This window comes from Pygoscelis adeliae, unplaced genomic scaffold (genome assembly GCF_000699105.1).
Source record: "Pygoscelis adeliae isolate BGI_AS28 unplaced genomic scaffold, ASM69910v1 Scaffold160, whole genome shotgun sequence".
Classification (NCBI taxonomy): Eukaryota; Metazoa; Chordata; class Aves; order Sphenisciformes; family Spheniscidae; genus Pygoscelis; species Pygoscelis adeliae.
The window spans coordinates 3,782,321-3,793,832 of record NW_008824035.1 but is presented as its reverse complement, the minus strand read 5'-3'; the positions used below and the strand labels follow the sequence as shown (position 1 = coordinate 3,793,832).

The 11,512-nt window shown below is 39.7% G+C and overlaps 1 protein-coding gene across 1 annotated transcript in view; it reads left to right on the top strand.

The window, feature by feature from the left end:
- Positions 1-901: 901 nt before the first annotated feature.
- Positions 902-11,512, top strand: part of CREB1 (cAMP responsive element binding protein 1) — a 24,253-nt gene continuing 13,642 nt past the window's right edge. Inside the window, exons 1-4 of the mRNA XM_009332002.1 lie at positions 902-1,023; positions 4,517-4,663; positions 6,655-6,755; positions 9,630-9,772. Of these exons, the coding sequence (XP_009330277.1) occupies positions 910-1,023; positions 4,517-4,663; positions 6,655-6,755; positions 9,630-9,772 (505 nt within the window). The 5' untranslated portion in view covers positions 902-909. The remainder of the gene's footprint in view (positions 1,024-4,516; positions 4,664-6,654; positions 6,756-9,629; positions 9,773-11,512) is intronic.

Below are 11,512 nucleotides of genomic sequence, written 5' to 3'. Positions count from 1 at the left end.
ATTTTTTAGATATTAAATATTTTCATATCAGTATTTAAAGAAGAACTAAAAAGTAATTTTCACAGATCAGTGCAGAATTTAACATTCATTGCACTCTGCCTACATGCATAGTTTTGGAAGTTATGCAACCTCTTTTTATAGAGTTGTGTATTCTGGTGATCTAGGCTTGCTCAGTTATTGCTTAGAAATATAAGTGTATTAGGAGCTATATACGATACAAAACGTAGGTCATGACAAACTACTATGTGCCTCTAAATATAAAAATATTTATTTGCAGTAAGGTTCAAGGAGAAATGGCTTCCATTGTTACATATACTGACTTTAAAACTACAGAGTAGAAAAGCTAAGTTGCTGTGACGTAGGGCCATGCACAGTCTGGTTGTGGAAGGAATTTGCATGGAGATGTTGCATATTTAGTTCAGACAGAAGAAGGTTGAAAACTAAGTGCCCAACACAGAAGCAATTGCTATTGGTTATCTGCAAACTGCAGTTGCGGGGGAGAGGGAGGGCTGTAGCAGAGCATATTGTCACCTTGGCACTCAGGGAGCGCCCTTCCTGACAAGTGCCGGTCGTTATTCCAAATTGCAGAGGTACTAGGTCATCATAGTGCAATTGCTCAAGCAATTTTTTTTAAGATGAGCAAACCACATTTTTTCTGATCTCATTATTGGAGGAGGCTGGACCTGTTTTTCAGAAACATTACAGACAGAAAAATCAACCTGAGGCAGACACCTGGCATGAAAAAATTTTGCCTGAATGCTAATAGTTTGGCAACATTTTAATAAACAAATGAAAACAGTATGTAGTAATGGGAATTCAGCTGCAGTCATTGCTACCAGATCCACCAAGAATAATGGACTTGCATACCAACCCAGACTTATGACAAATATTGTGATTGTAGGTAACTAAATGACCATGGAATCTGGAGCAGAGAACCAGCAGAGTGGAGATGCAGCCGTTACAGAGGCAGAAACCCAACAGATGACAGTACAGGCACAACCACAGATTGCAACGTTAGCCCAGGTATAAAATTATACGGTGTAATAGTTTTACCTATTGGATAATTTTTTTAAGAGGGATAATGTCTGCTCATGGGCCTGAGAGAAGGTTCCATTGATACAATTCTGAAACAGGTGCAATGTATAGTTGCTTTAATATTTGTCTTCACATTTTTAAAGCAGTAGAGATTTTTAACTTCCCATCACACTAGGCTGTGTTAGTTCTGAAGAACTGTATGTGTGTAAACTGTAATGTTAACAGAGTAATGAATTAAAATATTTCTAGCGTTCTTTACTACAACCATGCCGCTGAAAGGTATTTTTTTCAAAACATGTAATTTACTGTCTTTTTTATATTGACTGGATTGTTTTGCTGTTATGTTTTCTGTTAGAAACTTGTCTATAGCAGGCAGTTTAATTCTGAAGAAAACAAACTAAAAATATAGATAAATAATGCAGCAAATACAACATCTTATCAGATGGGATTAATATTACAAACATTATAATCAAGTGGAACAACCTGGCATTTGACAGCTCGTGTTATCCTGTTGTCTCCAGAATTTCACAGAATTGTTGGCTGTTTATAGAGAGACAGTAGTAGACCATTTATTATACCCAAATTATTTTGGAGAGACAAGAAATGCGATCCCAGCTACATCTCTAATTTTGGAGCCCGGTTTCATTCTTGGATACACTGATGTTTGGCAGAAGCAACTCCATTGTGTAAATGAGTACAGAATCTGTTCGGTTCTCTTCTGTAACCATTTCATTTTAAAACTATTTGCAGTCTGCAAAGAACAAACAGATTTTTGAGATCTTACAGTTTGGGGAATTGAGTGTCTTTTAGGTGGCACAAGTGTTAAATCACTTACTGTTTTATAAATGATTAATGTCTTTTTAAAGTCATTACACCTTTTGGTAAACCAGAGATAGTACACTTCCATTCAAGTGATAGTATAGGGATTGGAGCTGTTGAAATGCACAGGGTGATTTTGTTTTGTTTTTTGAAGCTGTAGTGTGAATTTACAGGACACCAGCTGCCCTGCACCAGCTTGCCTCTTTGGGCAGTTTTCTCACTGTCTAACTTGGGCACAGGATGTAGGTGGTGTGAATAACACTTCAGTGTGAACTGAGTGAAAGTACTTTATTTCTCTTGCAAAACCAGTAAACTGCTTCTCACTTGGTATGCATTAAGATTTAGTCCAGAGAAGCAAGAATGTTTTAAATTTGTGTGCTAACATACTAACCTCCAGGTAGCTGAACTTGCAGATATGTAGTGGGTTGAATGCACTTTACTTGGGCAAAATTACCCTGCTACTTGAATGAGAATTTTTTCCAAGTAAGAAAAAGCTATACAGCTATGGTTAATAAATCCATGTGAACCACAAAGAAATATGTTGTATTTTTCCTAATTTGCTCTGTTGTCATTCACCGTATTATTTACACTGTAGCTTTTCCCCGGGCTTTATATTCCTTGTGGAGGTGATATAACAGTCTAAACATAATTCCTTGTCTTGTTCACATCAGTGTTACGTTATTACGATATTTTTAATACGCGAAGTGGCAGTGTTTGGCATTAGGGAGTGCCCTCAGAGGCTTAGGCAAATCTAAATAACTAATTATGTCAATTTAATTCTTTCATTATCTCTTGTAAGGTCACCCCTCTTGTAAGCTTAGTTTAATTGCTGCATTTTTAGTGAGTTCAGGGTAGTTTTCAGAGTCAAAAGGAAACTCGTTCCAGTTCCACAAGGTATGAGTCAGAGACATCTGCGGAAGTTACACTCTGCTGTTGGCTTAATCCAACCACAGAGTGGCCTCCAGTTGATGAGCTTTGCTGTCATTGCCAAAGACTGTTTAGTCAGACATGCATTATTAAAAAAGGTTGCTTTGTAAAGGAATATAATTTGCTAGAGGAAAGTGTGCTCATGTTAATCTCAACCTTGGTTTCTCTCAGATGGGAGTTAAGTACTGCCATGTAATGCTGCAGCCGTTTTCATAAAAAAGGAAGGTAGAGGCAAACACAAATTTGTGGATTAGGGAGAGACAGCTGTGGAGGAAAGAGGTCTACATGTAATTCCCCTTAATTTTGTTGTTAAGCAAGATTTCCTTGTAAGTGGCGGATGTTTATGGAAATTCAGAGATCAGCTACTGCAGCTTTTTTGAGAACCACGTGTTAATGGGGACAGCAGAGGATTTACTTCTGCATTCGGTACGTAGCAGCTTTTTGAGATTAGGTGGGACAGCAGTGCAGCCCCTTCTCGCATTGTAGCTACATGGATCAAATTTCTTGAAAATGCCATTGAACACTGGAGGATTGTTAAATTTTCCAAACGTGGGTACCTAGGAGAAGGCTGGCTAGTCAGCGACCCATGACCTGGCTGAGGTCTGCCAGAGCAGCTCACGCTTGCCTGCAGTCCTTCCCCGAGGGCTACAATGGTGAGTCAGGCGCAAACCAAGGGCCGTGTGTGCTGGTACGGCAGCCCTGGCACCCTCCTGCCTTTCAGGAGCCCCCAGGCGTGAACACGTGCATTGTGTCACCAGACAGTTGCTGAGTACTGGATGTTGCACAGGGGCATCTGCCCAGCCACGTAGCAACCTTGGTGCATGGCCCTTCAGCCACCCATAATAGTTCTTGTGACCTGCCAGAGTGAGACTTCCCCGCGTGACATGAACAGCTTCGCGTGGGTATCGCTGTCCTCGGAGCGTGAGCCCCTGCACAGGACATGTGTGGCTGTGCACGCAGTGCTAACGTACTGTGCTGAAGTCGTTAGCGTATGCCTGTTGGCATAGCCACTATGCCTACAGGTCTGTGCTGGAGAAACAAAGTTGTGTTTAGGAACTGAGGGTTTAAAATGTGGGCCATTTTTCCTCATAGAAGTAACTCTAAGACTAGAGTTTGTGTTGACCCGTTACACTGAATCACAATAACTGCCTACAAACCATTTGTTTCCACTGCAAACCCATGGGTTTTCTGTCTGAACACACGGTCAGTTTTCTTTATCTAAATGGACTTTGCCAACTGCTCAATATGGTTTAGTCTCTAGAAAGTCTGAAAGGTGTGACTCCCTAAAAATTTTAACTTCTTACATCTGGCAAACGCTTTGCATTTTCTTGAGTGAGAACAAAAATAGCTCCACTCCCATCTTTCTGCCTTTGACTCAGCAGCGTCCGTAGGAGTACACCCAAGTCCTAGCAATATCTAAATTACTTAAGCAAAAGGTAATAATGTGTTTTTATTAGGTTACCTCAAAATAGAGACAGCTGTGTTTTTCTTGTTCTTGTCGGTGGTTTTACAAGCAATGTTTTGAGCCTGCAGAAATTCTGCATTAGATTAATTTGTAAAGTAGGTCAGATGTTGGGCTTAGGCAGTTCAGGGGGTTTTATATTACGCTGAAACATTTGGGTCATCTAACTGGAGTCTAGAAGAGACTTAATTCTTTCACCAAAAAGTGTTCTTGGTAGTGAAATAAGAAGATTTTGCAATAACCTAATTTATGCTCACTATCTCTTCTTTGCAGGTATCTATGCCAGCAGCTCACGCAACGTCTTCTGCGCCCACGGTGACCTTAGTTCAGCTGCCCAATGGGCAGACGGTTCAAGTGCATGGAGTAATTCAGGCTGCCCAGCCGTCAGTTATTCAGTCTCCACAGGTCCAGACAGTTCAGGTACTGACTGAAGAAAATTCCTATTACGTGAATTGGGCCTTTTGAATAGTCCTGCCAGGTCACTGGTTTCTAATGTGTTTGTGTTCTGGATTGTGTTTTTGCTTATATAAACTTTAAGAGCATGTTGAAGGCAAAAACGGTACAGTATTTGCTACTCTGTGACTTTTTTTCTGTTCTGGTTTAACCACTTTTCACTTTCAAACATTGCTGAGTTTCATTTCCCTCTAGAATTTGGTTGGTGAATTTAACGGCTTCATGGTTTTTCTTACAGTATTACTCTTTTTCTCTCTACGGTATTTTCATACATCTTTTTTAAGTAAGAGTTCATACTATTCTGAAGTGAACAAAAGGGATTTTTTTTTATAATGTAATCTTTAATCATTAATGAGGCTGATATTCTGGGACGAGAGTCTTTGCTACTTAGAAAATATTTGCATTGGTTTACAAAACAGATGTCTGTATGTTAATGGTCCTTAAAATAAACCTATCAGTCCGCTCATAAAAATGGTTTTAAAATTTGCCTGTTGAATATTTGCTTTGTAGAGCCTTAGCATTTTCTCTTCTGTAAAGCAAGACAGATAATGCAGTATGATGAGATAGCTTGAAGACACAGAAGACAAGTAATCTGAAATCTTTAAAACCTGTAACTTTTTTTTTTTTTAACCACTTTAAGCCCAGTGTTACTGAACGCAGAAAGAGAAATCGCTTGGCATACAGCAGCTACACAGGGCAAGGACTGCATGTCATTCCTTTGCTATTAGTACACTGAGCTCAAAGAAAGTTTAATTTTAAAAAGTAGACATTGTGACTATTTGATACAGATATTTAGCTGGTATTATTTTAAAAAACAGTAAGGCATGCATAACTTAAACCAGACCATTCTGATAATAATCTTTGTTTACTCCTTGTCAGCTTTAGTGCTGAGTTTCTGGCAGGCTCTACCCTCCTCAGCCATTGGAGTCAAAAGTTTAGAGTTTTAATCTATCGGAGGTGAGCAGTTTTCAGATAAGTGTGCAAGTTACTAGCCCAGGGGTGGAAGATAAGAGACTGACAATGAAACCATGCTTGGAATTCACCTGGCTGAGTGCAAAGCCAGAACCTGTTTGGAATGCTGCAATATTCAAAGCCTGGTAGTTCACAGTCAGCCATGGACCTGTTCAGGCCCTCTGTCTGATAACTGAGATTTGAGCACCAGCAAGCTTTTTGAGCCTTTAGGAATCTTACCTATAGTGCATAAAATGTCAGGCTGTGAGCTATGTTTTTCACACAGGCATTTCTCTATTCACTAACTATCGTTAGCTTTTGGGTATTTGTCATGTGACTATAGTCTTTCAGAAAACAGTCTCCGTTTTTATGTACTGGAGACGTTTTTACATTTTTGGTACACTTCAGATTTAAAATTATTGAAATATGCATGATGCAAACGTTTTAGCTTTCCTTCATAAATCTTTGTCTTTTTTAGCGCAGATGTTCAGAATTGCAGTACTGCGTTATTTTTTAGCATCTTCATGTACGACATTTTCCTGACAATTTTCCCCTCTAAAAGGCAGTCTCTCTATAACATATTACCCAATTATTTATAAATTGATGTTTCTCAACTCCAGTATTTTGCTCTTTGTTTCCAAACATTTCTGCTGTCTTAATTTGGTTTTAGTTTTTCTCTCCCTAAATTTTACTAAAAAAATCTTTCTTTGTTTCCTTAAAATGGATGGAAACAAGGAATCACGGAAAGCAAAAAGTGTATGGAATTACCATTTATATTTTCTTATTGGAATATTTAAATTATAAAGGACATTCTCACAGGTAGATAACTGGCTGTGGTCATTCTTCACTGGATCTGTTACTAAACAGCCTGCCCTTTCTGTTCATTGCCTAGGTAGAAGCACTGTAGAATACTTGCATTGTAGTGTGTTTCACAGGATGTCAACATTTCCTTAAAATAAAGACACTGGAAGTGTCTTGTTAAGTTTGATTGCTGTTCTTATTTACAGATCTCCACTATAGCAGAAAGTGAAGATTCACAGGAATCAGTAGACAGTGTCACAGACTCACAGAAACGAAGAGAAATTCTTTCCAGACGACCCTCCTACAGGTATGGGGGTTAAAAGCAGAAGCATTTTGCTTGATGGATGCGTTCTTCACACGGGGAGACAAACAGTGTGGTTGTATAGTTATTTTTAGATTTACCATTTAACTGAAATCTCTCTTCTGCAATGTCTTTCCATGCAATAGGATGTAAAGAGAGAAGCAGATAGGAGGAGGAGGAAGAAACCTCAGCTGTTACACTCAGTTAAGACAGAAATGAGCTGAGAATAAGCTAATTGCCGAATTTGTGAAACATTGAGGTATCATTGTGCTAGGTGCCTTAGAGATAGCTTTAATGGATACTTAATACATGAAATACACTGAAGCTTTGCAAGAAAGTGGCTTCTGTAGAATCTGTAGTCTGCAAAAAATCAACTCTATTGTTTTTTATTATTGTTGAAATGCTAGCAGCAATCAAACTTAATTCCTTTCTCCCATGAGACTTTCAATGAACATGTGGTGTTCAGTGGCTCAGAGAATTTCTGCTTGAGTAAAATTGGTTGTGTTTAAAGTTTAAGAAGTCAGAGTATCAGTTGAATGTAGTGATAGGCATCTAGTATCTTTAGTTGTCATGGCAAATACTTCTGCGGTAAGACCAACTGAGGTTCTCCTTCACGTGGGGTTAGTGCTATGTTACTTTATTAATTAAACCCTTGCACAGCTTTTTCTGGCTATACTAAATCTCACTTTTCATTCTTAAAACATTCTTAAAACGCTGAGTAGCATTAAGGAACAGCTCTGGAGTTCAGAAGGTTTTAAGTGACCTGTGGATTCCTTTTTAATTCAGATGCTCCTTTTTTCTTTATGAGGAAAATACATATAAGCTCGACTCTTGGCCTGAGCATCTCGCACCCATTTTTATTTTTTTTAGTACTTCCAGATATTTTCTACCTTCTTGAGCAGCCTTCAAGGCTGTTCTGCTGAAGATAGTGAAAATCATTGCTGAAGATCCCTAGCCATAATAGATCTGGGAATATATTTTTAATTGTGAGGAGCAGTGTTGCTAACTTCAAGGCTGCCACAGACTTCCCTGCAGTCTGCTTCTGCAGTGAGACACTTGCTTTTACTATATATGGAAGAATGGCTGTATATCATGAGACAACAGAGCTAAGTAAACAAGCAGCAAAACTGAGAAGAGGGGACTCGTGCATGCTAACTTCTCGTTGAGATGGACTCCTTTGCACGCACTGATGCCACACCACAGCCTCTGCCCTCAAACAAGATCCTGGTGACTCAGCAAAACTTTGTAATTGTAAAACTTGTATATGCAGCTCAGACTCTGGGCTGGCGTAGGGAGTCATGTCAGAAAGGCTGAGCCAGATTACAGCTGTGTTTAGCGAGTTCCCAGTTGACATTATTCAAGCTGCTGTAACTGGCTCCAGAGACAAGATAGGTGCAGATAGGTTCACAGAATTGAAGAGCTATACCTCTTCCTCACAAACTCCACCTTGATCCTGCTGCTGAAGTACATCATGTGTTCCCCATGTCAGTTCATAGCTCCTATATTTGTAAAGCTGCCACCTTACCTTCTATCTTAAATCCATCTTTATGATGGCAAAGGTAGGTTTTAACCACCAGATCATATCTGACATGAGCTTAAAAAGTGGTGAGCTGTAGCTTCTTCTTTTCTATTTTGAGCTTCTTGGGTTTTGTTCCTCATCCTCCCTGCTCTCTCCATATTTTTTCATCTGTTTTGTCCACTAGGTTTTTTGGTCTAACACCCGGATTGCAAACTCTCTGGATGGGAATTTTTTATTTGTCCAAGTGGTGCTTGGCACAGTGGAGTGCTTGTGCAATGCTGGGGTTCCTGCGTGCACACAGAGTCAAAACAGCAACAGCAAAGCTCTGTTTGTCAAGTTGCTTAGCAGACTGCCTGCTCTCCCCAAATAGCTCCATACAGATGTTCTGGCTCCCAAAGCCTTAGGAGCCTTATTTAAGAAATGAGTATTGTCTTTGAGCTTGGGGTCTACAGCTGTGTTTGCTTCATCACACTTTGAGTTCTAGTGACAGTCCACTCTCCATATGAGGAGAATTACAAAAAATGTTGCCCTTTACCTAAGTACCATTTTGCAGTGACGTAATAGAATATGCCAGCGGTGAAAAGGGCTTGACAGTCCTCTGAGGGACAGTGTTTGGTCTAAATTAAGCAAATTACAGTAACTGCTATGGTCAGTCTTACAGTCATGTTCAGTGGGACCTGTAGCAGTGATGTTTTAGCCGTTTTGGCTTTGGATAATTAACCCATGGAAGTAATTAAACAAACTGTTCTTCCCTTTACCCATGCTAATCTCACAACTATTTCAGGCAGGGCACCTGTAAACGTAACTGTGTGACTTCACTCAGACACTCGGCATTGTGTCCCAGGCAGGTGTTAGATTATAAACTGGTTGCTCTTCGCAAGCATTTCTGCTAACTTCCTTTATACTAAGCTCTCTGGCTGAGGCCTTTACGATCTCTGAAATGGAGCAGTTCCCCTGATGTAAGTGAGGAGATAGGTTTTTACATACTTCTGCTTTCTTCAAATCTTTATGTGGCTAAAAGCAGGAAACAAGTACAAATGGATGAGAGAGAAACATGTTTTTAAGAAAAAGGGAAGGTTGTGATAGCTGTATCTTGGGTTGAGAAGAACCTGTTGAGAAGCACCTGTATCTTGTGTTGATAAGCACAGCTGTTCTGTGCTGGCTCCCTTGCCCATCTGTGCATGGCACTTTGAACAATCCTCTCCAATAAGGGTTTGAAGATAGTGCAGGTTTTTCATTCTGCACCTGTATTTTCCTTGCTGGCTTACTGCACTTTTCAGTTTTCTCCAGCATTATGTATCAAATAGCCTTTTTTTTTTCCAATTTTTATTAAAATCTCTACAACACACTGTCTTTGCCAGAAAAATTTTGAATGACTTGTCCTCAGACGCCCCAGGAGTGCCAAGGATCGAAGAAGAAAAGTCTGAAGAGGAAACGGCAGCACCTGCCATCGCCACTGTTACGGTGCCAACTCCCATTTACCAAACCAGCAGTGGGCAGTACAGTATGTAGTCTGAATTTCTCAGTGGTGCTAGTAAGTGGGGATGAGAAGAGGAAGAACTATTATTTCTATAACTGTTTGGACTAGGACAAAGCAGGAGGTGAAAATAAGATTACTTTAATTTGACTGTTTGATAACCATGCCTTTTAAACACATTCCTATTGTAAGTATTTGAAATGTTCAATTAACATTCTAGGACTGCTTGCCAATTAGTGCAGGGAATGCATCCTGAGGCAAAATATGAATTAATCATAATGCTATTATAAACTTTTTAACTTAAAGAACCAGATGAGGTAATTCAGAAGCTTCTTTTTTTCCTGGCAGATTATTAATCCTGGTTCACAAAATTGTAATCTCATTAATAGAAAAAACATTACAGTCTGCAATTACATTTTTAGAAAGTCCTGAAAAAATAAGAACTTTAGCAACCTTGTTTAAAATATGTAATAAATACACGTTCTGTGTTTTCTTTATTCATTAGATTTTCTAGATACAGTGCTTTGACTTAAAGAATTGAGGATACAGCAGTAAAGCTAGAATTCACACACTGTCTCACACAAACAAACAGTATTAAATATACAAAAGAGAGAAGGAACTACTTGTTTACATCTTTCTCTTAAAATCTCTTTAAAATTTTGTATCTTTGTTTACTCCTTAGCCATTTTGCCTAATACCCTACTTAATTTTATTGAAACTGATGTGGTTAACTCTGCTTTCCTACCATAACTGTAAAATAACTGCTTGTGCAGATACTTGAGATTTTGATGTGTCTGTATATAGGAACACAGTGAAATTCTGTGGAATCACAAATGAGGGGTGATGTCTCAGTACACCTGCATGACAGGACTGGGGGAAAGAAAGGAAAAAAAAAAAACCCAAAGTAAGACTGCTTGAAGGGAAAAAAAAAGTATGAAACTGGACCTTTATGAATGAAAACACTGCTAGGAAGGTGCTGAGGAAGCTGTAGAGAAGGGGGGATACAATCAGAAGAAAAGAAATGCGAAAGCAAGAAGAAAGTGAAACACAAAATGGATAGCAATAGCAGCAGAGGAGACTGAAGGACATAAAGCATGGAAGAGGAGAGGAATTTCAGATGAGAAGAAAAAAGAAAGGACTGAGGAAAAGACCTTAACCAACCAAGAAGAAAATCTTAACTAACAAATCAAAAAGTATTCCCTGAGGGAGGATTATAGCTCCTCTGTGTGATGCTGTTTTATCAGAGAAACTAATTTGTGTTTGGGGCTGTGTTTTTTGGCCACCCAAAAAATACAGGTGGTGTGGTTTAACCCCAGCTGGCAACTAAGCACCACACAGCCACTCGCTCACTCCCCCCTGGTGGGATGGGGGAGAGAATTGGAAGGGTAAAAGTGAGGAAACTTGTGGGTTGAGATAAAGACAGTTTAATAAGTAAAGCAAAAGCCACGCACGCAAGCAAAGCAAACCGAGGAATTCATTCACTACTTCCCATGGGCAGGCAGGTGTTCAGCCATCTCCAGGAAAGCAGGGCTCCATCACACGTAACGGTTCCTTGGGAAGACAAACACCATCACTCCGAACATCCCCCCCTTCCTTCTTCCCCAGCTTTATATGCTGAGCATGACGTCATATGGTATGGAATATCCCTTTGGTCAGTCGGGGTCAGCTGTCCCGGCTGTGTCCCCTCCCAGCTTCTTGTGCACCCCCGGCCTACTCGCTGGTGGGGTGGTGTGAGGAGCAGAAAAGGCCTTGACTCTGTGTAAGCAC